General features: G+C 45.1%; 1 protein-coding gene across 3 annotated transcripts in view; it reads left to right on the top strand.

Annotated features, from left to right (window-relative positions):
- Positions 1-27,535, top strand: part of how (protein held out wings) — a 321,877-nt gene that overhangs the window by 157,914 nt on the left and 136,428 nt on the right. For all 3 annotated transcript variants that reach the window (XR_013896083.1, XM_080267233.1, XM_080267232.1), the window contains exon 2: positions 16,221-16,354. Coding sequence is in view for 2 of the 3 variants with exons in the window: in XM_080267233.1 (XP_080123359.1) it covers positions 16,221-16,354 (134 nt within the window). In the remaining variant the exon portion in view is untranslated. The remainder of the gene's footprint in view (positions 1-16,220; positions 16,355-27,535) is intronic.

Genomic DNA, 27,535 nt, shown 5'->3' with positions numbered 1-27,535 from the left:
AATACGACAGTGCTCCAAGGCAGTAAAGAAAGCTAACAAACTAGTTGGATTGATAGGCAGAGCATTTGAATTCAGATGAGAGAATATTGCCCTTTGCTTGTATAATTATTTAGTTTGTCCGCGTCTAGAGTACTATATTCAGTTATGGTCATCGTATTATATGAAAGACATTGAGAAATTAGAGGGAGTACAGCAAAGAGGTACAGAAATGATACCCAGATTACAAAGCAGACCATATGAGGAACATTTAGAAGAACTAAATCTGTTTATCAAAGCGTAGATTATGAGATTTGATTGTAGTACAGTATATAGAATCTTAAAAGGACGTGACAGTACTTCACATCAGACCGATCATTTTACACTAGAGATAATGATTATAAAATTATTGGCAAACGTTTCCAGTTAAATGATGCAAAACACTCTTTCTTCAATAGAGTTGTCAACGTATGGAACGAATCGCCAAGGAATGTGGTAGATCGTAATACAGTGATAACCTTTAACTGTCGCTTGGATAAATTTGTGGCCTCAAATCCCCGGTTAAACGCATTCATGGCTGAGTTGTGCATAATAATAAGTAACTAGTTGATTTCCCTCTCTTTCTCATCATGAAGACTGCAGTTTGTAAGGTAGTGAATCAGATAAATATATATATATTTTTTCAACCTTTCTTACGAAGTTTTCATGGGAGCTTGACTATGCTGTATGGTAGTCCTTCTCACTTTCCTGCTGGCTTTGGTTGCAGGTTGTGTGGGTGGGGTGGGGAGTTTTCCTGCTTCGATATCAGTATCTTCACCTTATAGAATTATATATCATACCGGTAGTCATAGTCTTCTCTATAACAAACAGTCATGAAAGGGCTATTAGATCTGTTCCTATTTGCCTTCTTTTGTACTCTTTTGTACGGTACTAACTTTAGAGTTATTCGTCTGCATTTACGGGTACCATTTATCATGAATAGCAAGAAATCGAGCATTATTATGGATTTTTTTTTTTTTTTACAAAATTTTGGGGATATTTTAGAGATTTTGTACTTCCGTAATCCTTTATAATGATCTGAAGACCAAAATTGTGACTGTGCTCTTAAAAAACTTCAATTAAATCAGAAGTATATGGCCGTGAAGTATATCAAATCCTTAACCAAACACACACCACAGAGGCTACTTTGGCTGTTGTGGCCTAATCTGTTTATTCCTCCTCGGGGGGAATCCCCGCCCCCCCAATTGGGAACCCTACTCCTATAGGTAATGTGGGATAATTTTATGATGTCGGCCTGTGAGTGTAGTGAACAGATTGAGCCTAACTTGCCACCATCACTGACGCCAAATGCAATGTTAAACTTCTGAATCCTGCCTGGAGGCTGGAGGCGGGTGTGCCCACGCCTAAACTGGGAGTGAGCACTTTTACCTGTGTGGAGGACGAGTGTGGGTGGCGTGCGGGCGGCCAGGCGACATATAAGGTGGAAGGCCCCAGGGGTGATGTGCAGTGCTTCACAACGCAAACGCCCTTTTGCGTGTGGGCCTGCATCCTCTGACTGAGGGGCCTCTCAGGGGCTAACAATGTCTACTACCATAATTACCTAAATGATATTACATAGACATGCTTGATCACATTGAATGGTGTTGATTTGACCTTAAGCTTAAGTTATCGTACAAGCTGAGCTAGCTCCATGTAGGATATTTGTGTCGCAGTGTGTTGTTAGGTTACTCTGTACAACCGTTTCCAAAGGTCTCGGTAGTGTCTTTAGATAATACATAGAAAATGTAAAGTAGCTGTTTCCACTTACAAAAGTGTCCTGGTGTCAGGCTGTCACCTTGATCGTGGCGGTGACCTCATTGTTTGCACATCAGGGGCGGAGAGGTGCAGGAAGTAATGGGGAAATAAGGTCTTTAAACATCGCACTATATCTGAAGTGATGTATGTGCCCGTGTTCTGTGTAAGGCAGTGGTATGTTCTTCAGGAGACGAAGGGCTTGCCCAAATACAGCAGCAAAGAGGGAGGCTGGGCGAAGGGCTTTGTGTATGACTGCTGTAACGTGGCTGCCCAGGACGGTAGGTTAGCTGGTGAGGCGGTAATGCATGTCAGGATAAGGAGTAAGTGGAAAGGGTGGATAGTGTATTCTAACAGTTGTTATGCTGGCTAAAGTATTTGTAAGTGCTGTTGTTAGTAGGTAGTATAAGAGCTTTCACTGTGGCTTATCATTTATATAGGCCATGATTGTGTGTCCTGTCGCTAGCACGTCATCTGCTCGCCTAACTTTCTACTTCATCTTTTGCTTTCAATTTCCTTCTTTCTGGTTGTGGTCAAGAGCCGCGGTTACGGATAGTGAATTGTCTGCTACCGGATGCTTGGGACGGTTAAGTTATCCCATTAAATTGTAAAACATAGCTAATTTGTGTTGATGAGAAGGAATGCCATCAGGAGTTGTAGTCATGTGTGTACAGTGAGATAACGACTACCTAAAATGCCAGGCACATTTCTTCCATTTTTCGTTTCACTGAGGTGTGTTGCAACACGCGCACAAACTCGGGATGAAACCAGCGTTGTTTTTGCAACAAAGTCCTTTACCGTAATTGCAACATCTTGTAAGTTTGTGGGGCTACAGCGGTGATGAGAATAAAATTAGCCTGTACGAAGTTCGTTCACTTCCCTCCCCCTGCCTCTCCTTATAACAAACTCTCCGCTTTTGGCACATTAGGTGTGGAGCCCCTTAAGGGTGAGTCATGCCAGCTCCACCATCCCTCCCGCACCGGCCTGAAGGCAGTTTATTCCAGCTAGTCAAGTGCCGCACCGCAGTAAATCAGTTTCATTAGTACTGTATTGAAGAAATTTTCAGTTTTGTATTGGCTGCTTGTTTATTGCCCTTGTTTAAATATATGAAACATAACGATGCATTACCAGCAAAAAACTAGAAAATGAATTAGTAGTGGTACCCTCGTGAATCACACCATGAACTTAAAATGGTGTGAACACATCCATGAGTCGGCAAACCAGCCCTGGGTGTGGAACTGAGGGTAGGTACATTGGAGGCAGCATATCAGAGTGAGTAGGTTGCCAGCCTCCGCCGCCTCCTGCCCCTCTTACTCTGTGCCTCCTCCACTCCACACCTGAGGCAGCGCCTTACCTGGATGCTTCATTACCACACACACACACACACACACACACACACACACACACACACACACACACACACACACACACACACACACACACACACACACACACACACACACACACACACACACACACACACACACACACACACACACACACACACACACACACACACACACACACACACACACACACACACACACACACACACACACACACACACACACACACACACACACACACACACACACACACACACACACACACACACACACACACACACACACACACACACACACACACACACACACACACACACACACACACACACACACACACACACACACACACACACACACACACACACGGGGGGGGGATTCAAATGTGTTACCTAGTCACTGGCAAAATGAAATTGTCATAATCTTAATACAGTATCATGCTGATCCAAAATCACACGTTGACATGGAGTGGAGAGACTTACAGTACAGCTCCCTAGTTACAGAGGACAAAAATAAGAAAACCCAGGCATAGTTCCCTCTGAGCCGTAGGAGATGCAAGTGGGTTGTAATAAAAGTGGTGAGGTGGCCAGAGCACAATACCCAGCCCCCACCCCTTGTATCGGCTCGCAGTGAATACATGGGTAGCCTTATCTCCAATACTTATTACCTTGGGGTTGTCGCGTCTTATATATCTAATAATACGGTTTACTTTTATTTTTTTTTTTAGTTCCGTTTAGCGTCGATAGTGTAACTCTGCCAGGATAGACACCATATGAAGGTTTTCGAAGATAATTTCATACGTATCCTACTGCTGATATTTGATCACTGGTGTTATTGTCGCTTTCTGTTTTGCATTGTGCATTGAAGTTATTGTTTTACATTTATATTGCAGATAACTTATTGTGTGACATACAATTTATACTGGTTACCTCCTAGCAAGGGCTTTCCCTTTCGTTTTTGTTGGTGTGACTGTGGTCGTGATGACTTAGTACTCGTAAGGCTGTTGCGTAGATGATGAGGCAGGGAAGTGGAGGGGATGGCAGCACTCGGAGGCTGAGTGGTGGTAGTGGTGGTGGTGTGAAGGGACAAAAAATGCCTAATTCACCGTTGGCCTTCCCGTAACAACAGTGGCCACCGGTACCGTCGGTCCAGCATCAGCAGGTCGAGGTGTTTCAACCTTCTGGTCGATCCTACCCTACATGGCACAGAGGCGCCTGCTCATCCCCATCCATCTACCTGACCTTACACACGCCACGGGGCCTCGCACGCCTCCACGCCTCTACCTCGCCTCAGTATTGGAAGGAAAAAAAAAAAAAATAATCTAAAGACGCGTATGGTATTTTGCTGTCCCTGGAGGTGTGGGTCATAACTTCCAGTATGATATAGAATGACTAACTCCAGCGTAGTGTCCGAGTACACGCCTTTCCTAAGCCCAGTAAAACTATCAGACGGAAGCTTGAATAAAATACAGGCAGCATGGCACTGAAGGAGTTAAATATGTCGCCAGAGTATTACGCTGATTGGCTTAATTGTTTATGTCAGCAGTGGCAAGAGAGGATTTATAGGATTGGTTGTTGATTGATTGCTTGAAAATTCCATACTAGCAATTATTCTTATGGTGGAAATGACAGTAATTCTAGTTATTCGTAATTACCGTAGGTATTGAATGCAGTGACTCAGTGACTGTCCCAAGGTGAGTGTTCGGTGTACTGTTTTGTGGACCTACTGTACAGTCGGCCTGAATAGTTTTGGTCTGAAGAAGAGAACAGGTGACCGTGAGTGTGTCTTCAGTGTGACTCATAAGTGCAAAAACAAGGACCGTCAGTGCTCATTTCCCCTAATACTTGCACGCCAGCTGGTGGCTCGGCCAGGTGTGAGCTACGCATGATTTCTGTTGATTTACATGTGCAGTAACAAGCATTTAAGAGCCATGGTGCCTGCCCGTGCTTTGCCGTAATTTACAAGATGAAATGCTGCAACTGGCCTGCATTTGTTGTCACGATGAGCTGATCTTTATTTTCCTGGCGCCATTCTCTTTGTTGGACTCTTTAAACAAGCCAGGGATGAAGGAACAGTGAAGGGACAGGGTTGCCTGATGGTATTGACTCGAGGCTCAGTAATCCACGTGGCGAGACAAGATTCTCCACAGGCGGGTCCAGTCACACCTGGATTATGAAAGTTCAGTTGTCGAGTTGCTCGATTCGTTCAAAATTTCCTGTGTATAAGACACATCAGATGAGCTTAAGTGTGGAGGTGAGAAAGTTAAATGGATGATATAAAATGATGAAGTAATGTAGAGAAGGAGTATGGCAGTGGTGTGGTGGACCCCTGCCGCATCCACCTCGTTAAGGCGACCCAGTCTTTATCTCGGTGCCGTTATTTACGCGTCCTGGCAGACACCTGCAGAAGGAACAACGACGGAGGGGACCAGCCAGGAGAAGCCCCACCCACCACAAGTGGCTGAGGGTTTGATTTGTGGCTCACACCTCCACCCCCCCGCCCCCATAGTTTCGCCCTTCACCTGCCCTTTGTTCATGGACTACTCCTTCATATCCCTCACCTTTTCCTTTCTTCTCTCTTTTTTTTTTAAGGGCCGATTTTCATCGACAAATGCGTCATAATAACAACTACAGTATGCAGCCCTCTATTTGAATTTTTCCATTCACAGCCTCAGCCCTTAGTCACCTCATCGGCAACTTTCAACTTGTCCTTGCCTCTCTCTCCCTTCCCATCCCGTACCATTCACTTTCAAGATTAATGTGTAATATTAGTCTCTTCATCTTTTGCTGTCATATTAAATCTTCCATCGTAACCAGTTACCCTTCCCTCTCCGTCAACCTCGTTTGGGGGGCGTGAGGTGGTGGAGCGCCGGGGGGGGGGGGACACGTGCCGAGTGCTGTCAGGAGCGTGTGGCTGCACGAGGAGACCCTTTGAATGTGGAAGGTTATTTTAGTAAAGGGTTGATACTTTTCTTTCGTCGCTCTTCTGTTCCCTCTCGTGCCTCCCCTTCTTTTCATTTGCATGTGGATGCCGCCGCTCCCTTGCTTCCTTTCATCCTTTGTAACCTCAGCTAGGAGGGATGGGGTGCTCGTAAAAGAAACTGAATGGTAACAGGTGTCTGGAAGGGTTAGGGTTGCTGAGAGGTCCAGTGCACGGCTGTGGCCAATGGGAGGGGGTCGTGACAGGAAGGCGGGGGGAGGGGGGAAGAGGGAGAGAGAGGGGGGGGAAATAGGAATCGAGAGAAGGAAATGAGAGTATAGGAGAGGGGTTAAGAGTAAAAGAAATATAAATAAAATAGAGTTTATAATACTTTTAATGTATAGGAGATGAGAGAAGATGAGAGAAATGTAATTAACCCTTCGACGACTTGATGTGTTTAGACTCACAGACACTACTTTCTACAGAATAAAGAAGCTCAGAGAACATTCTATAAACAGCCCATTAGAACGACAGTAAATTGAGTTAGCCCAAACTGGTCCCCTCACTTTAACCAAAACAAAATATAGAAAAGCTTTAAAAAAAAATAAAAAAGAGTAGTACCGACATGCACTAGATCACAGATACAGATCACCTATATAAAGAAAAACAGCTCTTCCAATCATCGCATCAGCTCAGGGCCATCCCACCCTTTTAACTTTGTAGCATCCATTCCACAAAGAAAGAAAAAAGAACCACCCAGCACAACAGTCTCAATAACATCCCTTCCCCTCCACCCTGCACAACACTTCACAAGCACATCACAGTAGCACGTAACTACCAGAGCAGTCTAAAACTCCAGCTAAACAATATCCGTCGTGAACCGCTACCAGGCATTCAGTGCACAGAAACTACCCTGCCCAGGAGACACGAGTGCACCCAGCCAGACTGCGATGCGGTAGTCACCTTTCCCTGCTACAGTACAGGCACAAAATACCACTCATACAGAAATCCACTATACCCACTCTGCAGTGCAATGACCCTCCCCACCACCACCATCCCCCCCCCCCCCCATGCACTCATAACAAACTTACTCACCCCATGCACCACATTGCCACAGCACGGACAGTCTGTGAACATAGCACAAACGATACCTGCGAACAGTCAGTTTAGGTGGGAGGTTTTTCCACAGTCCAGTTAGGCTTGGGGTTGCAACAGTAACAACAGTGACAGAGGAAGTCTGCTGTTTCACTCAGACTACCGCCAGACGAATTCATTCGCCTTGGGTGTTTACTCTTAACGCCAAGGGGTAAAAAACTGCCTCCACCAACCATGTAACGATGACAGATCAACTATTTATGTTTGATACTGTCAGATGGTGGTGTTCTTGTTGCAACCTGACGTTGTTATTCAGCTTATTTTTGGCCGTTTGTAGCTTTGTTTTTAAAACCTACAATTCAGTGACGTATACAGTTTTGTATTTTATTATTTCTATATCCAGACGATTGTTTTCATATTAGGGCAACCCTCTAGTACTGAACAAGTATTTGAAGACTATATCTAACCCCTCCAGTTTAAAACTCCACGAAGCTGAATAAAATCATCTGGGGATAAGTAGGCTAAGTTATGAAATCCATCTTCTGACTGAAGGAGTTCTGCTCTGACGTACACCTGAAATACTGTTATATATGTGTGTTAACATACGGTAAGCAGTGCTAGATGGAGATGTTGGTGTGTGAGAGCAATGACTTGCATGACCGCTACAATTACACTGGCTCATTTGGATAAACACAGTCGTTTGTTGTGATGTACGGAACAGTAGTAGTTAGTTGTTTTCTCTCCTTTACCTCCTTCCCCCCCCCCCATCACACCACATTGTCTCCTTCCCCACCCCTTCTCCATAGCCAAACCCAACTCCACCCCCACCCCTACCAGCGTCATACCAAGCCCTCTCAGCATTATTTTTCGTTGCGTTTGAATAATGTGACAATTGTGACACTGCTGTAATATTGCCTCCTAGTGAGTGCAGATAGTAAGCTCCTTCGTCAGAGAATAAAAATGGGTTCGTGCTATAAAGTGAAATACTTGAGGGTAATAATGGTCATCAGGAAGCAGTAAAGAAGCCCTGCCATAACGAACAATATCTTGAGTGTAATGATGTTGCTGTACCGCAGTAATAATGTTGTACTTTATTACCAGAAGTTACAGTACAGTATATTAGTAGCGTGCCATTACACACTCACTGATAACTTTATAACTCCCTCACTCCGGGAGCATCTTGCCTAACCTTCATAAAATCGTCTAGCCTTAGCCAGAGTAACATAAAAGACCTGCTTAGGCAAAAAGAGTTAACTCATTTATGATAAGAGGCTGTCCCTAATTTTAACAAAATCGTATGGTGTAAGTATAAACTAGTTAATGCTTCTTACCACCTGTAGGACCTATGGGCAAAGTGTGTTCAGTGTGTGTTAAAGTCGTGTGATGCCAGTCGTCTCGTGCTACAATGTCTTAGAAAGAGAGAGGGGGAGAGAGAGAGAGAGAGAGAGAGAGAGAGAGAGAGAGAGATGGGGATTGGGTGCGTGCGTGCGTGAGCGCGCATGTGCATGTGCGTGCATGGGTGTGTGTGCGAGTATTGTTTGTGTGTTTTTGCGTGCATGTGTGCATGAGAGCGCGCGCGTCTGTGTGTGTGTGTGTGGGGGGGGGGTTGAAGTGGTGTCCCAGCCTCGCACGGCACTCACACCTGCCCCGTCAAAGCTTTTCCCACCCAACCGTACCCCCTGCCTCATTAATCTGGTGTAGTTGATGTCGAACATCTTGTGCTTGTTATTGAGGTGTGGTGGTTGGCGTCGTGACATGGATGTATTTGTGTTGAAGGAGCGTGACAGAAAGTGTATTTGTGGCTAGCCAGCGTGCAGTGACGTCACTAGCACCCTCTTTCACTCGGGTTGGCAACAGACACCCTCCTCCACCGTCTCTCATCTTCCGGCCTGCCTTCTCGCCCTCGTCCATCATGTTTCTTTCCTGGCCATATCACCAGTCCGTATCCCGTGATTGGTCCCCTGCACGCTGGTGCCGTAGAGGCGTCCCCTTCCCCACCTGGCCTCAGTGGGCCTCATCAACGCTCATTTTATCGCCGCTGCTATTTGTGGAGGGGGGAGCGACAGTGGCTGCCGCGCTCATGCAGCAGATGTCTTGTAGGGCTAAATATACGGAGCGTTGTCTAGATTTACCCCGGCGTTGGCGTGGTCGACTATGATTTCGGCCAGGTGTAAGTGCGACCACCTGGCCACTGACAACGTGGTGGTGTGCTGTGGTTGCGGCCAGCTGGGCACCCAACCACCTGTGGCTGACGCCTGCATGAGAGCCAACCCACCACACACACACGCCTTTTTTTTTTTTTTTTAATGCGAGGAAGAAGGAACCAAAGGCCATGAGCCCGCAGTAACAGTTTCCTCCAAGAGAAAAACAAAATACAATAGAGAGCTTGCTATACACTGCTTGCAAGTTATGCCGGTGTAGCTACAACTAAAGTTTGGAAGGTTGAACTGACTAGGGAGAGTCTGATACTAACTACTTTTTTTTTTTTTTCTTTCTTTTCAGTTAGTCTGTCTGTGGGCTTAGGCGAATTAGTCTGTCTCGGGCATAGCCGTAACAGCCCTTTCTCTAAAGCTTAGTAGTCCTCCCACGTATCGCACACCTGCTCATGTCGTCACTTTGCGCTAACGTTCACCATCCATATTGAATACAGGATAGAGCCGTCATACAGGACAGGGACATTAGAATTAGCGTTTTTTTTTTTTTTCCACTGGGTTAGTTTTACGGTAGATCAGTAAAGTGTTTTAACGAAATTCAAATTGTTAAATTGTTACCTACTGCAGTCGGGAATCGAACTGGTGTCTATTAGGAGAGCAGATCATTTCTCTACTGACATGGTGGCAATAGGTGGTCAGATTCTGTTATGGCTGGGGACTCAAGCAGTTTGAGCCCCACTTTGTTTATCCACATGTACCTGAATCAAATGCGATTCGTCCTCGCTAGGCTGGTATTGTGACTTGCTGAACTGACCCCAGGTTGCAGCCCGCCTTGCTGTAGCGCTTTCTCTTGGTGGGTAAAAAAGTGGCACCTGGACAAGAGGTATCATTGTGTATATGATCACAAATAGACACTGATGAAGATTATACAAGGCTGCATTTAAATACCCTTCTGATAGCCAGGCTTTGTGGCCGGTCCAGGAGAGAGAGAGAGAGAGAGAGAGCATATTTTGTTGATGCCCCAAGTAGTATTGTTCAGTCATTTTAATTGTCCGGGAATTATTTTTGTCTCCAACATCATCTGTGCTTGTAATGATTTCTGATGTCATTGCACTCTCCTTATCTCATTGTCACTCTCCTTGTCTCATTGTCACTCTTATCTCCTTGCCCTGTTTTCTCCGTGGTTTATATCTCAGTAGTACCTCTTTCCGGCTTTTTCATAACCCTTGCTTTCGATGACGTCTTCTTACCTTATATCTTTGGTGTCCACACGAGTTAATTAAACTTAGGTGAGAGTTTTATAGTTGGAGAAGTTAGATATGACTTTCATGTGCCCCTTTAGTACCAGGTGGACCTAATAAGCTAAATAAAATGATCTGGTTGAAGCAAGAATAAAATATAGAGTAAATAATGGTGCTGAAGGGGTTAAAGTTTTGTACTGTCTCATTCCCGTCCTGTCCCGTTCCCTCTTGTAACCCTCTTGACGCATTCCATTGGCCCTTCCCCTCTTTTCCTCCTTCGCTCCATTCCTCCGCCTCCACTCCATTCAGCCTCCTCCTCCCTCGTTGCGTCGCATCCCCTTGAGCCTAGAGGTGACTCACAGCCTCATAAGGATGGGGTAAGGAGTTGGTGTTGCCTTTTGTGGATGTGCGGCCAGTGTACGTGCTGCAGTAGGTTGGCGTCATCAGTGTGTGTGTATGTGTGTGTGTGTGTGTGTGTGTGAGAGAGAGAGAGAGAGAGAGAGAGAGAGAGGGAGAGAGAGATCCCAATGTTGCATCATGTTGTCTTTGTGTGTAGCAGTGGCAGCCGGATCAAGGGTGTGGGCTAGAGAAATGGCGGAGTAATGATGGGTTTTATGAGTTGCGTGGGTAGTGAATGTTACCTTTTGAGTTGGTGCATGGCAAGGTGGTGGTGGCCAGGTGGTGTGGTGTGGTGTGGTGGTGACGTAAGCCTGGCAGTGCCGCCCCGCCCACACACTGAGGTGTACCCTGCCACTGCTTCACTCACTCACGCCCTCCACCACATTATCTCGCAGCTTGCCACACCCTGCCATACCATACCATCATCTCACAAGTATGGAGTCACCGCAGCCGCCACAGTAACTGGACCTCATTCACATTAATGCCGTTTTGCTCTGACAGTCATTATATTATCAATATATGTGTATAAAAAGAATTATACACATGTATTGATAATATAATGACTGCGAGAGCAAAGCGGCATTAATGTGGATATACCTTAGTTTCTGGCGTAAAGTTTGGTGCCACAGATTGACGATGGCAGTTACAATTTTTGTTTTTTGAATACACACATACATGCATACATACATGCATACATACATGCATACATACATGCATACAAATTACGCCATACTTCTTGTTAAGGAATCCCCAGAATGCGATAGGCCATGGCACAGGTAATGGTTTCTGCGGATTGGAAGCTAAACCAAGTGTCAGAATCAGCTGACTATGTCCCAAAAGTTACTGGAAACTTTTGGAATGGAACAAATCTAAGATGTAAAATTTGCAACAATGTGTGATTCTCAGCTGAGACTTTTAATTGTGGCTGATTTTCCTTTCCTGCCTACGAGTGATAATTGTGTCGCTGGTTCCCAAGCTTGTAGTCGTACTTCATTCTAGTACTGCAGGGTCGATGGTAGCCATCCATCTGCTACCTGGGGCAGATTAATTTAACAGAATAAAGTTGGTGGGTGTTAAAGTCAGAGCCTTGTGAGGGACGTGGTGAGTCGCGACGAGTTATATGTGGATAGGTAGAAGATAATGATGGACACAAGTATATCCTAAGCATTCTTGATGAGAGGCTTCATTTGAAGAATTTGGAGTTGTTGATCAACCAGTGTCTGTCTGGCCAAGCAGACCCATCAGCAGCAGGCAAGCAACCACATCTGCAGGGCCGTCCCATGCAGTGAACTGGTGTTTCCTTGTATTTGACAACGTCTTGCGACAGCGAGGCGCAGGGAAGAGTAAGGAGGTGTGAATCCTGGATGGACACCACATTTGCTTCCCCATTCAGTTAACAGGGGCACCAAAGTAGGCGCCATATCACCCCGTTATCTGGTAATATGGTTACCATTTAGTCTTTATAAGGTTTTCTAGGTTACAGAAAACAGTTAGGCATGTTACGTAGTGTAGAGCCACCTGAAGTGGGAAGGAGAGAAGCAGGGAGAAGAGGGCAGACGCAGAGATGGAATGATATAGGTGAAGGAAGTAGGCAGCACTACATTTAGAGAGTGGATGATGGAGTGAAGTGGAATAGCCGAAACGCAAAAATAAACTTTTAATGGTTGGCAGTTGTCGCTTGTGTTGCTGTTACTCAGTATTCATTATGTGTACATTAGGATGGTGTTAAGTTGTCCCATGTGCTGTTGGTTGTGACTGTGCTACCCGGTGGTGGCTGAGACCCTGCCGAGGCCGCCTGTGCACCACCACACCCACGGGCCGCCCACGCCCTGCTTACTGCTCTCTAGTGTCCAGTTTTTGTGGTAGGGCGGCGTGTCCCCCCGCCGGCTGTCCTGCCCTCGCATCCACCAGGAGAAAGTGCACACTGGCCACACTCCCTCACTCTTGTCAGTGTTGCTTATGAAGGTAGTCTGGTATCTTGGGATTAATGTTTGGGGCAAGTCTGGAGAGTTATATTGGTCATATTGATACCGTACTGTGTTTAGGCCAGTAATTCCATGCACTTCTGGGGTTTCGAACTATTGGAATGAGATTCTGAATGATTTTATTGTTGCTTATTTTTCTATTAGGGCTTCATTAAATCTGACATTGTTTTGAGATCACGTGTAGAAGCAGTTTGCCGAAAATAAAGTATAGGGTGTTGTGTAACTTGCTTAGCAGAAATCATTAAAACCATAAACCACGTAGGCTGTTCCCTTATAATACAGGTGACGCGGAGTGTGTCTGTTATGCTCCCCACTGAGTTAACAGCTGTTGTTACCGATAAACGTTACATAAAAAAGCTGCTAGTACCCTTCAGTTCTAGTTAGGTATTATTTATCGTAAAATACTTATGGTATTGAAATGCATACACCATGAAATGTATACATTTGCTCAGAGAGGTTAATGAGGTATGTGCGTAGATGTTTTCCCTGTTCGTTAATTTTCCAATACCTCACCGTGAACCTCTGTAGTACGATGACATCATTTTCTTTTTACTATCCCTGGATTTGATAAAGCTTCGTAGAGACATTTTGGAAGCGTCTGATTATAGTCCTCATTAATCCCTCAGTGTTTGGTTGCTGTCTTAAGGTGAATATAATCATGTTGTGCCAGGAAAAAAAATCAATCGTCCTGTGGCTGAACGGGTTACCGTCCTGTATAGGTTTGCTTAAATATCCGCCACTGTTATGATTGATCCTGTAAATAAACCATCTTGAAGGCAGCATCTTCCTCCTGGATAAGATGTATACTAGTAGGGGCTACCTGGATATCGTATGCAAGGCTCCCATTCCGTATGCAAGGCTCCCATTCCGTATGCAAGGCTCCTATTCCGTATGCAAGTCTGTTATTCCGGATGCAAGGCTCCTATGCATTACTCTCATTAATCTTTCATTGTTGCCTACACCTTCAATCAGACAGTAACATCATCAATAATTAAGGCACCATGAAGGCTAATTTTTATTGAAATCGTCGAACCTAAGCTTTTCTCATGACTCACATTGTATTTGCTGACGAGTGTGAGAAGCTGAATCTTTCCTGAATATGGTTCCAGTGCGCTGTTCTCTCTCTATATATATATGACATTAATTTTCGAGTGCAGTTGTATTTGTTAAGGCCTTGTCATATATACAAAATATTGGGGTCGGGGCCAAGTGGTCTGTCTCTTGCAGCTTTTGAACACCCTTTCCATCCATCCCCTTACCCCCTTCATCCTCTCTCTCTCTCTCTCTCTCTCTCTGTCCGTCCTACATTCTTGTTTCCCCCTGCAGTGAGTTCTGTGGCTGCCTTTAATGTCTTTGAGTAGGCTGACCCCACAACACACAGGCAACATCCACAAAGTAATGGTAGCAGGATTCACTGATTATATGGCCTTCACTTTACTCGCACGTGTTGCCGTGTACCGTGCTTTGCCAGTGGGTCCAGCTTGTGCCTCGAAATTACATGGGTGCCTGGGTTGTATGGGCTGGGATGTGGTTAGTGGGGTGGGATGGGGGGATGTATGGGTTAGGTTGGGGTGTATGGGCTGGGATGTGGTTAGTGGGGTGGGATGGGGGGATGTATGGGTTAGGTTGGGGTGTGTGGGCTGGGATGTCTATGTGTGGGAGGGGAGGGAGGGACAGATTGTAGTGTGTGGTTGGTTGGGTTTTGTGGGATGGGTTGGACATCAGTTCTGTGTAGGAATAACTACGGGGGATGCTCTACCCCATGTACAGCCTTTCACTTTATGATTGAGTAGGTGTGTGTGTGTGAGAGAGAGAGAGAGAGAGAGAGAGAGAGAGAGAGAGAGAATGATGGTGATGATAATGATGACAAGTACTACTGAATCTTTCATGGGTAGTGACAGTTTGTGGACACTGGTGGTGATGGTGGTAGTTGTGGTGATGGTATTAGTGGATATGGTAATGGTTCTGGTTGTGTTGCATATGTTGATGGTTATGACGGTTGGGGAATGTTACTCTTGATAGCCTTAGTAATGGCAGTGCTTTTTATAATGGTGGTGATGGGCTGATTGGTTTGTTTCTGTGATGGTGGTACAACTGGAGAGTCTGTTGAGGCTACTGGCGGTGATAGAGGCAGTCGGACTATGGGAGATTTTGAGTGATGGTGAGGAGCATTGTAGGCGTGGGAAGATGTGGTGGCGATAGTGGCTGTTGGTGTGGTGGATACGTGACTGTTGTAGCGATTGTGGCAGAGGAGGATGTTTTGATAAGACTTGTGGAATGCATCTTTTGATGACGACAGTGAGTCAGCGACGCGTGGAGTAACTCTATATAAAGGTTGGGAAAGGAGTAATGGCGCTGTCGAAGTAGTGATAATATATCAGCTTTTGCAGAAGAATGCATGAATGTGGAAACAGTTTGTGGTGAAGACTGTGGTAATGAAAATGTGTTTGTGGTGACGCTTGTGGTTGGCGGTGTGTATGTGGTGGAGTGGAGTGGAGTAGATTGGACGGTAGGGAGGCGGTCACTGGGTCGCACATGAATGATCCGGCCAGAATGCCAGCCTGGCCAGCGGACCAGCCTGGAAGTTTGTATTTTTAGAATCAGCTGCTGCCACCAGGACCCCCTCCACCCCACGCTTCCCCTCCCCACCCTTGTGGCTCTTTCTCAGAGTGTACTGTTGACTGGAATGTTCTTATTTCTGCCACCCAAATGTGCCACACTTGCTGGAGCGGTCTCTTATGCTGCCACCAGAATCTGCCGTACTTACCGGAATGTTCTCTCTTATTTCTACCATTCGCATTTATCTGATACTGTGCTGCCATTCTCTCTTTCTACCAAAACCTTACCAACTCCATTCTCAACAGCAGTGTTGTAAGAAATTATTGTCATAAAGGAAGTGACTAAGAGAGGCTTGATGGCTGTGTGCGTGAGATAATGCTGAAAGGAGCTCGCTGGTTGCTCAGGAAATAGCTCAAGATCTTAGCGCAATGTGAGGCAGGTAAAAAGCTTTCCCCTGTCCCTACTTTGTGCTCTCTTGTGCTGCGACCGGCTTGCTCTCACTGGACTCCCTCATGAATCATTCTTGTCGCCTCACCTGTTGGCTTGTGACTCGCCGCGCGTCCCACTCCTGCCATCCTTACTCGTCTTACCGGCAGCTTAGCGCGGCACTGAAGCGTCACAGGCAGTGTACTTTGTACCCCAATAGATAAATATTGTTAAAACATTTGTTATGTTACCTCATCTTTCTTGATTTACCATTAGAGTGATGCAGGCTGAAGTCGCAGAGAAGAAAGCTAATGATGGTGTTTTATTTTTCAGAAATCAATAAGGTGCGGGCCAACTTGTTCCACATTAATGGAGGCCAGAAAGAGCCCCTGTCCCTGCCAGAGCCCGCCGGCCCCGCCGTGACTCTCTCCGACAAGGTGTACGTGCCCGTCAAGGACCACCCAGAGGTCAGTACCACAACCACCAGGCTGTCCGCCTTGTTGTCCAGTTAAAATAGTTTGACCTTGAACAAATTACATTATACATATATTATTTTCCATAACATTTCAGAAGCACTCACAGAACAGCATGCTAAAAATGCATCCTAATCAACCCAGGGGAAGTGTGCCAAATTTGCGTAAAACCAGTGTGGCCGCTGAGCTTTGACGGGTCCTGCTTCTACCACGCAACAGCGACTAAGTAAAAATTTAGGTGGTTCAGTAACGAACAGCTCCGTTTTTTGAGCGTAGGAAATCTGTTGAGGAAACACGTATTGATTGTTTTACATCAGTTTACATAAATCCAAGATGGCCGCCATGCAGTTGTTATGACAATATTTGAACACGTTAATTTCTTTTCGCGTCTGTGTGTGTGTGTGTGTGTGTGTGTGTGTGTGTGTGTGTGTGTGTGTGTGTGTGTGTGTGTGTGTGTATTGTTGCGTGTTAAAGTTTGATCTTCATGGTTTTGGACAGGAAATTACCAAAATTATAAAAGTATGAGTGATGTCTTCGTGATGTTTGGTTTAGTGTGGTGTTGTGGTGCTAGTCTGTGGAGCAGTTGCATGTGACGTGCCTGATAGTGGTGGTAAGTGAACTCTGGTGTGTGTGCCCACCTCTTACCGCGACGTGGTTTGCCTTGGGTTTATTTATGTAGGCCTATACGCCACTTGAGTCTTCACTCGCTTTGATATTATACACGATGATAGCACGTTAATAGCTCAGTAAATTGGCATTGAAATCAGATCAGGACTATGTAATATTTTTGAAGAATGTTAACCTTGGCCGGGAATGCAGGATGCTCTCTATCAAAACAGATGATTAAGAAATTATCATCAAGCAGTCAGACATCTTTGCACCAAGTTGGCAAACTGTACCGACTTGCAACGTTGGCAGATTGTACCGACTTGTTGCCTTATTTCTCTCTCTCTCTCTCTCTCTCTCTCTCTCTCTCTCTCTCTCTCTCTCTCTCTCTCTCTCTCTCTCTTTCCACACACACACACACACACACACACACACACACACACACACACACACACACATTTATCTGATTATGACCTCATAAAACACTTAAAAAAAAAAAAAAAGGCATTCATATATTTTGTCGAAGAAAAAACTACCAGGTTTGAAGTGAATTGGTGAAGAAATAAAGGAATGGCACCCAAGTTGATAAACGTCTGGAAGAAAGAATAAATACAGTATGATGCAAACCACATGGCGACCAGTATGAAGATCGCATGGTTGATGTACTAAAGAAAACGCCGTTCACAAGACACAGTAAATTGTTTATCGTTGCTGCACCGGCATCTAGGAAGGATCTTTTGATAAATAATATCTTGGTGTATTTTATTGTCCTACAAGGGAACGATATAATAATGCTACCGGCGAGAGTTGGTTTGCATTGGCTTCGCTTGTGCTTTCAGAGTCTAGGTGTATTGACCTTGGTTATGAATTACTCACATTTTGCTTTGTTAAATATACTCGTATTTTAAAGAAGACGTCGTCCTGTTGCCGTATGTAGCCCAGATGCGTTGAAATGCCGTTAACAAGTAGTACATAGAAATCAGCTTTCTCGGAGATGATGAAGTTTATGGGGGAACGAAATGTCAAAGTGCCAGTGTGATCACTTTCCGGGTCGAATTGAAGTTCTCTATACGTGAGGAGCCTGAGGGGGAGAGACTACACTTTCCTTCCTAACCTTTCCCGTGTGGCCGCGTTGCACCGTCACTTTCACGGTGGCGTCACGTTCCCTGGTGCCAAATGCATGACGCAACCTCTCCCACCGCCGCCAGGCCACGTCCCTGACTCCTGGTGCTTGGATCAGGTGGAGGAGCACTCTGCTATGGACTCTGATCGTCTTTGCCACACTCTCTGCTAAAGATGCGCAGCGGCTTGAAAAATCACTTAGTTAGTGTGTTCAGGCGTATGCATTTATTGTTGTTTGTGATGGAGATTAAAGAATTTACCAAAGAAAGTACGGAATGTAATAACTGTGTTGTTCCTTGAAATGTGAGTTTTAATGTGAATAGCCCATATGATGTTCATGATACATGGCATGTTGAATATTGCTGAGTCCGTTGGCCACATCATAGGCCACTTGTCGTTCTGTTTTAAAAGTGAACGAGACAGGGGTCAGCTCAGCTTAACCCTTGTGCTTTTCTTGAGCACACAGCCACATCAGTCAGGAGACGTCCTTCCACTCCAGCCCCACATTATGCTCTGTACAGCGCCTTTCTTGCCTGCAACCTCCTAAATCCGTAATCCTAATGTGCTGTTATGTCTGTCTGACCATCTTGCCGACCTTTCTTTCAATTGGAAATAATAAAAAAACAAGTTTAATAATAAAACACCATGTGATATACTGCATGCTGTAAAGGAACAATTACGTTACAAGAGCTGTGGGAAGAACACATGGTCATCAGTACGTTACCACACTTATCAAACAATTGCTTAGCACTAGCCATCTGCCTTTGTATTTTCCCCACCATTATTGTGGTGCGTATACTTGGCCACCACGAGGTTTTCCGGCGAATGGCCAACAGTGTTTCGTTACCAGGTACCGTAGTACGTTATGAGTACTAATGCTGTCAGCCGTATTACCGCTACTCCTTTCTTTGAGTAGCCTCTTTCAGTCCACTGGTGCCGTTTCAGGTCGGTGACACTATACACTGGTGTGCGTTCTGTCTCGTAAAGTAGGCCGTTGGAGCGAACAACACAGTGATTTGCGTAAGCTGTATTGTGTCCGTTTGCAGATAATTATGTATCAGAATAGTAAGTTCACATAAGAACGCGATGAGGGGAGATCAGTCATGTTTCTTCGTAGCAAATACATTTTACTAATTTAAACTGCCAGTTGACAACCAGTTTCCTCAGTTGGTGCAGCTGAACCGTCATCTTAATTTGTGCCGTAATTCCTCACACGCCATTCCGCTCTCAGATTGTCCTGACATGCATGTTTGATACTGGGATTTGCAGGATTTTCCGTTTATATAAGTACACTAATATATGTATCTGTTTCTTTCCATGCAGTAGATATTTAACTTTTTACACTTTCGAGGGTAACTGTTCTTTGCTATAATCGAACGCTTAAGAGAACTAGAAAGTTCAGATAATCAGCAGTGTTGCTTCTAGTGTTGGAAAAGAAGGTCTTAAACATCTGTGATTTTTCTGCAGCCTCCGATTTCTGTGGCCGCCGTCCCCGTATTAATTGCTGTCACTGGTGTTCACATCTTTATAAAGTTTTCATCTTCATAGCAACATTTCACACTATTGTCTCATTTCCTGCTGCCTTCATAACCATCTTAGAAACCACCACCACCCAGCCCCGACCACCCACCATCTCTGCTACTGCCCCCCCCCCCCACCACCACCACCACCACCCAACCCCGACCAACCATCATTTCTGCCACCACCACCACCACATCTGCCATCATCACTGCCACACACGGCTACCCTACACCATCACCTCCAGCAAACGATCGCCAGCGGCCATCCGTACCTCTTGTGGTGACGCTGCAGGAGAAAGTGCTGGCTGGCGTACACAGCACCGAGCCTCCATAAACACCTCACTAAAGTGACACCTAAAGAGAAATCAAATCTTTGCCAGGCGCTTAGGAATCCCCATACACCTGAGTGAATTTTCTCTTATTTTGATGGAAGGCCGAAGCAGCGTCAGTCATAACGTGGGGTTAGTGATGATATCCCTTGCATTAATGACTTCCTCGTGGCCTTGGTTCCTGTGCGGGAGCTGCAGTGGAGGAAGTGGTGACTTGTTGCCATGGTGATGGTTGTCTTGACTCGGACACTGTCTCGCCCACATTTGCAACGTTTGTACATGAACCCGTTCACAACGTTTTTTTCCATATCACCACCAGATTATTTTTGTTCGGCAGTCACTTTTGTAGTGAAAGAATTACTGAAAGTTATATAAAATCCCTTGACCTTTAGAGATATCAGCTTAGCAAAAGGAAGCCGTCTGGGGGGAGCAAGAATTACAAAAATATAGTATTAAGAAGCTGTGTCATTGATGAAAAATCAGATGTTTACAGAAGCTTTAAAATATGAATACCTCAAATCTCAGCTGACACATTTCATAGAGAAAAAGTATATAAATGGTTTTTGGTAAAATACCAACCTTGGGTATCAGTTGTAGTTCTGGTATTTAAAAACGTAAAGGAATTATTCCCTAATAAAGGAGCAAAAGGCATAGAGACAAAAAGGTTGTCTTTTATAGATTAGCGTTGAACATCGCAGAAACCACTTTTGTATTGGTACGTTGTTGCTGTTAAGGCATCCCGGTCTGCCTGGCCGGGCAGACCCACCGATCGCAAGCAAGGAGCCTCCCCTTCAGAGGAATCCCATGCAGTGAACGGATATTCCCTTATGGTGGGCGGCGCCTCGCCACAGCAAGGTGTAGGGAAGTGTGAAGGTTCGGTTCCCGGATGGACACTGGATCCGTGTAGCCACAGGAGCACAATAGTAAGCTCCACATCTTCCCGTTATTTGGTTATATGGTCATTGTCAATATCCGGCGTAGTAAATGGCTTCCTTTATTACAGGAAACCATTAGGCTTGTCACTTAATATACTGTATAGCCACCTGAAGTGGAAATAAGAATAATAAAAAGTAACAGGAAGGATGGGAGACATAGGAAGACAGGAGAGCAGGCACAGAAAAAGAATGATATAGGTGAGGGAAGTAGACAGCACTACATCAAGTGAGTGGATGATGGTCGCCAGCACCTTGCACCATGAAGTGGTACGTAAAGTGGCGATTGATATTGCCAGGAGGAAAATTACGGGCAGGTACAATCTATAAATTTTGTCGTTGTATTCCTACGTCAGTGAATTGTGAAAATATTTCAGATTCCACCCTGTTATTGTAAAGCAGGGTGAGAATGTTGATAAAATATAAAATGTGTTCAGGGCCCAGGTCATCCCTTGCTGGACCCAGAATATCGCACTGCATACCATCGTACCGCTGTAGTTGATGCGGCGAACAGCTGTGGTCGTTATTAACTGTAACAGATTGTAGTGGTAGGCATGGTATTGATGGTGTATGGTGTTGAATTTTATTATTTGCCAACGAAATGGTAGTGTGTATTTAGGGAGGGGGGGAGGGGGGAAGTGAGACAGTTTATTGAATTTGGAGTGCGGCATATGGGTGAATGAAGTGAGGTGAGGAGAGGCTGGTGGGCGTTTGCTGATAGTATACACCTAGCCACACCAGTCTCCAGGGTCTGCTGTAAGGCTTCATACCGCCTACTTGTCCCAGTCATGTCCCTACACTTACCTCACACCGACTCCACTCTGCACTCTGGCGGACCGACGCTCGCAATTCCTGCTTTCGCACATCAGTCCCCACATACATACAGTACCTATCCTCGTCGTTCCTGTAATGATAACCTCAAATTTGACTTTTTTCTGCGCTGGACACTCTTGCTCTCTGTAATTTTGACGACGCATGCTGGTTCTCTCAGTCGCCTTTGCGTCTCCATACCCCACCTGCGAATTCATGAAGAGGTAGGTCAGCTCCGAATTTAACCCTCTTACGTGGACATGGTCTTCACCCCCGTGGGCCGCACCTCTCTTGCACGCCGGGGAAATGGAGTGACGTCACGTACTTGGGTTTTCACTGCGTAATTCCTGCAAACATCAAGCTTGGTGTTCGTTCATTGCCCTGGAGATTCATGATTTTTCATACATTACTGGTGTACAGTACAAAGCACTATATCCTTACAAAATATCGGCCCGTCTCACTGCACGATTGTGCCTGAGAAAATGTTATTAACCAGGAGTGGAAACCGAAAGAGCTCTTGACAAGCACATCCTTTAGACGAGGGTAGTTGGAATTCCTAGTTTGGTTGACTGGGGAAAGGTCCATCTTATTAGGCATGTAAACAGTTTTTGTCGGATATGCCCAGTGTGGTCGGATTGTGAATTGGAAATCTTTTAAATTAGTCATGTAACTGAGGTATAATTAATAACACCGTCCGGCGTTTGGGTAGAAGGTGGCCTGGTACCTCCAGCGACACAGGGAGGGGAGGGGGGAGGGGAAGGTTGTATAATATGCGTCTTTTATCAGGTTCATGTTCCTCAAAGGTAAAAGAAAACCACCTTACTGTACACCATTCCACCCCATGTGAAGATACAGTGTTCGGTTATGATGGTGGTGGTGATGATGATTAACATAGTTATATATTTCCACTTTAGACAACTTTAAACCATAAAATAGCCTCTCTGTTCAGATGATTCAGAAAAAGAAAAAAAAAACGTAAAAGAAGAATGAGTAGCCTAAGTAATATTTCATTTACACTCCAAATAGATGTAGCACCATTTATTGACAAACTTGTTTACACGATAACTTTCACGACTTTTTCTTGTAAACTGTTTGTATCCATGCAGATATGTGACTGTTTCTTTGTTAGCAGATTTGCAGAGTTACGTGAATTCGGTATGTCCGTGATATAATCATTCTTAAATTGACCTGAATTTTAGTGTTTGACTTTCATTCTCCACTTGGTGCATATGACAGCGACACTTTAAAATTCATGCTGTTTAGCAGCAGACGATTGTGTTTTGATTAACATGATCAGTTACTTATGTATTTATTTATTTTCAACCATTGCCATTATTCAGCTGAAGGGAACAGATTGGTTTCACTTCTTCTTCGCTTTCTAGTATTTTTGCAGCAGTCACGTCTTCTTGTATATGAGGATTACAGATGAATAAAAGCTTGATAAATTAATCAGATGTGCTTTAGAGACTCGATTTCAAATGCAGGTTTTGGGTCATAGCTAACAAGTCCTGTACTGAGAGTATACTGTATAATCATGAGGTTTGATTAGTATGACACAAGTTGATCATGTGAGCTTAGGGCGGAGTTTTAAATGTGAATGGTAACTGGCGTGGCGTGATGTGGTGTGTGTGAGGTTGGGGGAGGGGGGGAGGCTGGCTGGGGCGGGGCGGGATGGTGCTGGGGCCACTGTACACACAAACAAGGCAGCTTTGTTAGAAGTGGGCAGGGCAGGTCCTGGTCTTCGTGGTACGATGCAGGTCTTTCAGTGGCAGTGCAGCATGACCTTACTTGCACCTACACGCTGCCTTGCACTGCCCTGGGTTGCACCGTCATGCTCGTATGTTGCATGGTGGTAACCTCTTTTTTTTCATCAAGTCAGTTACGTCAGAGTCTTGTACTTAAACTGGAGAATGTGTTGAACTCCGGCCTTTAGCCAGGCAGTGAGGCTTATAAGGAAGGCTATCGACACTGTACTGTAAGAGGTAGTGAGGCTAGTGAGGGTAACCACCACCAGACACTGATTTTGAAGAGGAAAAGTTCATCAGGGGTGCGTCGCGTTGGAACAGTTTTATAATACATCATAATTGTATACAGTGAATCTATTTTATACTTTTCTCCTTGCTCACCCTATTCCATAATGGTTGCGACACGCAAAATGAACTTGGTATTGTGCGGTTGTGGGCTAGTGGGTGGGTTGGTGCTGGGTGAGTGGGCGGGTGGGTTGGTGCTGGGTGAGTGAGTGAGTGGATTGATGCTGGGTGAGTGGGTGGGTGGGTTGGTGCTGGGTGAGTGTGTGGGTGGGTAGGTTGGTGCTGGGTGAGTGAGTGGGTGGGTTGGTGCTGGGTGAGTGTTTGGGTGGGTTGGTGCTGGGTGAATGGGTGGGAGGGTTGGTGCTCATTGAATGGGGGGAGGAGTACGTTTGACGGGTAACCCCTGGAGTGGTGAGGTGAAGTGTGGCCGGCTAGTGTGGGAGCGGCGAGCTGATGAGGCCCTATGACGCTAAATGTTGTGGCAATACACCTCCACTTACTGTAGCTCTCATGTATTCCAAAGTCGGAGGAATATGTCATTAGAAATTAGACTAGCGATTGGTTTGACCACGTTAAAAGCATGATTGTAAGCTGCCTCTGGACTGGGTAAGTGGCATGTGAAAGATTAGTGGGTGGATGGTGGTGAGGGTGGAGCGGGTGGCATAGGTCGACCCTGACACTGACCTTACCTGCAGCACACCTAATGATGCATCCACCACCCACCTGCCCTCTCCGCATCTATAATCGTTCTGCTGCTACTGTATATGTAATGCTCAGACATCCTGCAGTGTCCCCTTAGTAATCCACATACACATCTGGGCTTCCGAAGTAGTAAAGTAAGATAACATGCCTTACGGTTCGCACGAATATCACTGGTTAGTTTTAACAATATCTAATCAGGCTTTGGCAGTGTCAAGTCCGTGTAAAGAGACTACTGGCCGTAATTATTACTCGTATACTGTGACGGACAATAATGTCATTTTTGTACAGTAGTTTTTTTTTTTTTTTTTTTTTTTTTTTTTTTTTTTTTTTTAGTTGCGGGAGAGGGACGCCTTATCGTGGTTGCTCTGCTGTTTGGTCGTACAAACGTCCCTCAGTTCTCCCTCTCCCCCCGAAATAAGGTGATGGACTGCAGAAGGGCAGCTTAAGCCATCAGTCCACCGGGTTCACGTTTCATATGAGCTTAGGATTGCAGCCACTACTACTACAAATGCTGCCAGAAGTAGTCTTTCTGTCACAGATTACTGTACTTCTTTCCTGTTCACTGCTTTATCTCTCCATCATCCACGGGCCCTCATCCCACTGCTGTTAGGGATCCCCTTCCTGTGTTTATTATACTCTCCTTTAACTAGAAAAAAAAATATTCTGAAATGATTGTCAACAAGTAGGGATGAAAAAAGTGGAGAAACGAAAATAAAACAAAGATCAAAGAACATTTGAAATGGGAAGAGGTTCAGTTATGTGTGTGTGTGTGTGTGTGTGTATACCGGTATATATATATATATATATATATATATATATATATATATATATATATATATATATATATATTGGAAGTTCAGTGTGGACTGTCACGGTCTGTTAATGTTGGCAATGATGATCATGTACAATAATTTCAATGATATGGAATGTGATGCTAGGATCATTTCTTTTGTCTTCTGTCTGATAAGCTTTTCATGTGATAGCAAAGTGAGGCTGCAACAGACTTTTTTCAGCGGTATGAGATGCGTTATTTGTTTTATTGACGCCAGCAGTCCTCACACTACTTTGTCACACTGTGAGCGGTCTGGCATTGCCGCAAGCTACATTGCCTAGTTAGTTTAGTAACAAGTGTATGGGTTTCAGGACAGCGACAGCGACAGCACATGGACACTGCGACAGCATATGGTTGTGTTGGCAAGCACTGCTAGATTGGCGAGTAAGACATTTAATGATGAATTTGAAGGACACTAACGGATTTTCCCTAAAATGCATCACATATTACTGATAAAGACAACATTTATTGTCAGCATGTAACACAAAAACTTCCTTGCTTCATCGACCCTCGCACATATGATTTTTGTGAGCATGAGGCGAGAAGCAATCAGGGTTAATTGGTTGTCACCTCTTGACGCTTGCCGTTGTTGTTGTTGTTGTAGCTCCAGGTTCAACTGGACGTGAATTCACTGGACTGCAGGCTGGAGAAGGAGCGAGTTAAGGAACATTTGTATAACCTTACAGCCTCACTGTCAGGTTATCATTGTCACCACTTGAAGGCGTTCCCTTCCATTACCGATAATAAAAAAAAAAAAAAAAAAAAAAGGTGTTTTAAGTTGTGTAAGGCGAGGCATTGGTGTGATGTCCTTGTGGCCGGGGCGTCACGCCCTTCATCACTGTCTTTGGGGCTGTGAGGTTCCTCAGCTCTATAAATGTTTCACATTTGGTAAGGATGACGTGTGGGCGGCGTGTGGGTGAGATGAGGGTGACGGGGTTAGGGTGCGAAGGGACCACGATGACGGTGTGGGATGGGCGTTAGGGAACCATATATGGCTGTGTTGGTATGGTGTAGCAGGGCAACGCCCCTTAGGTCACCCCAAGTCCACGACCCTGCCCCGGGGCTGGGCTAGCATGAACGCCATAACGCGCGGGCGTGGGCATGAGCGTGGGTATGGGCATGGGCATGGGTTAGCCTCACCTGCCGGCGGCACCCAGGCCTGCCCAGATGATGGATAATAATGTACCTTGTCCTGCCTGGGGCTGCGTTCGCCCCTTCCTTTTCCCCCTCCCCGACCCCCACCTTCGTCCTGGAACCTTGTGGCGGATGTGCCAGCAGCGATTATCATCAGTATTGACATTCTCGATCACCATCGGATAACTCAGAACAACAATACTCACTTCACCCGTCGCCGCTTTGTAATGCACATTTTCATGGTTTGAGAATAGAATAACTCAAAATACGTGTTAACTTTAATTTGTAAGACAACTTATGTGTAATGCACAGTGGTGATATAAAGACTGAAGGATGTATTTAGAGCTATTTGGCAAGTAACATACCAGTTTATAAGTGCACCACATTGTGGATAGTGCCTGCCTGACTGTTGTCCATTGTGGACACCGTCACCACCACCATCTGCATTATGTCTCACCCGCTTGCATATGGTGCTTTAGCTTTAGTTTTGTGTTAAGAATAGGCTAGTCCACAACTTTGCCTTTGATACCAGATGTACAGGTTATCACAAATACAACCACATTAACGCATAGTTCTGCAAGGACTCTCACCCTGTACGCAAAGCCTTACCATTTGTTCCTGTTCATGAAGCAGTGAGTTGGGGAGTGTCACTTCTCCAGTCACAGAAAGTGGTGTTCTTTGGCCCAACAGATCATTTGCCTTTTATGACTCGTAAGTCACTGTTTGTTTGTGTATATTACAGCATCCCGCACATATCTTGCCTGTGCAATCCGGCGGCTACAATACATTCATACAAACGTACATAATATACGGTACTGTATTTGCTCACTTGAACATGGGGTAAAATTGTCGTCTCCCCATCGTGAATTCTGAGCAAGAACAGAATTACACAAGAATATAATGCTAGTCACGATGAGGTGCTGTGGAGGGAATGCAGCGCCTTATTATTTAATGCCTTATTCTGACATTGAGATGCAAGAAATAGGCTGTTTAAAAGCAAAAAATCTCCGCTAATATAAAGTGAATGAATTATACTTTTGTCAGTTTTCTGGAGCTGTGTGTAGATCAATATACCAAATTACTCCCCCTCTCCCCCCTCCCCAGGACTTGACGCGGTAATTTTGGGAGGCGATTTTTATTTATTTTTATTTTTGTGTG

This window comes from Coenobita brevimanus, chromosome 23, assembly GCF_032717465.1.
Source record: "Coenobita brevimanus isolate Jiangsu-jjx chromosome 23, ASM3271746v2, whole genome shotgun sequence".
NCBI classification, from domain to species: Eukaryota; Metazoa; Arthropoda; class Malacostraca; order Decapoda; family Coenobitidae; genus Coenobita; species Coenobita brevimanus.
This window is presented reverse-complemented; position numbering and strand designations above follow the sequence as displayed.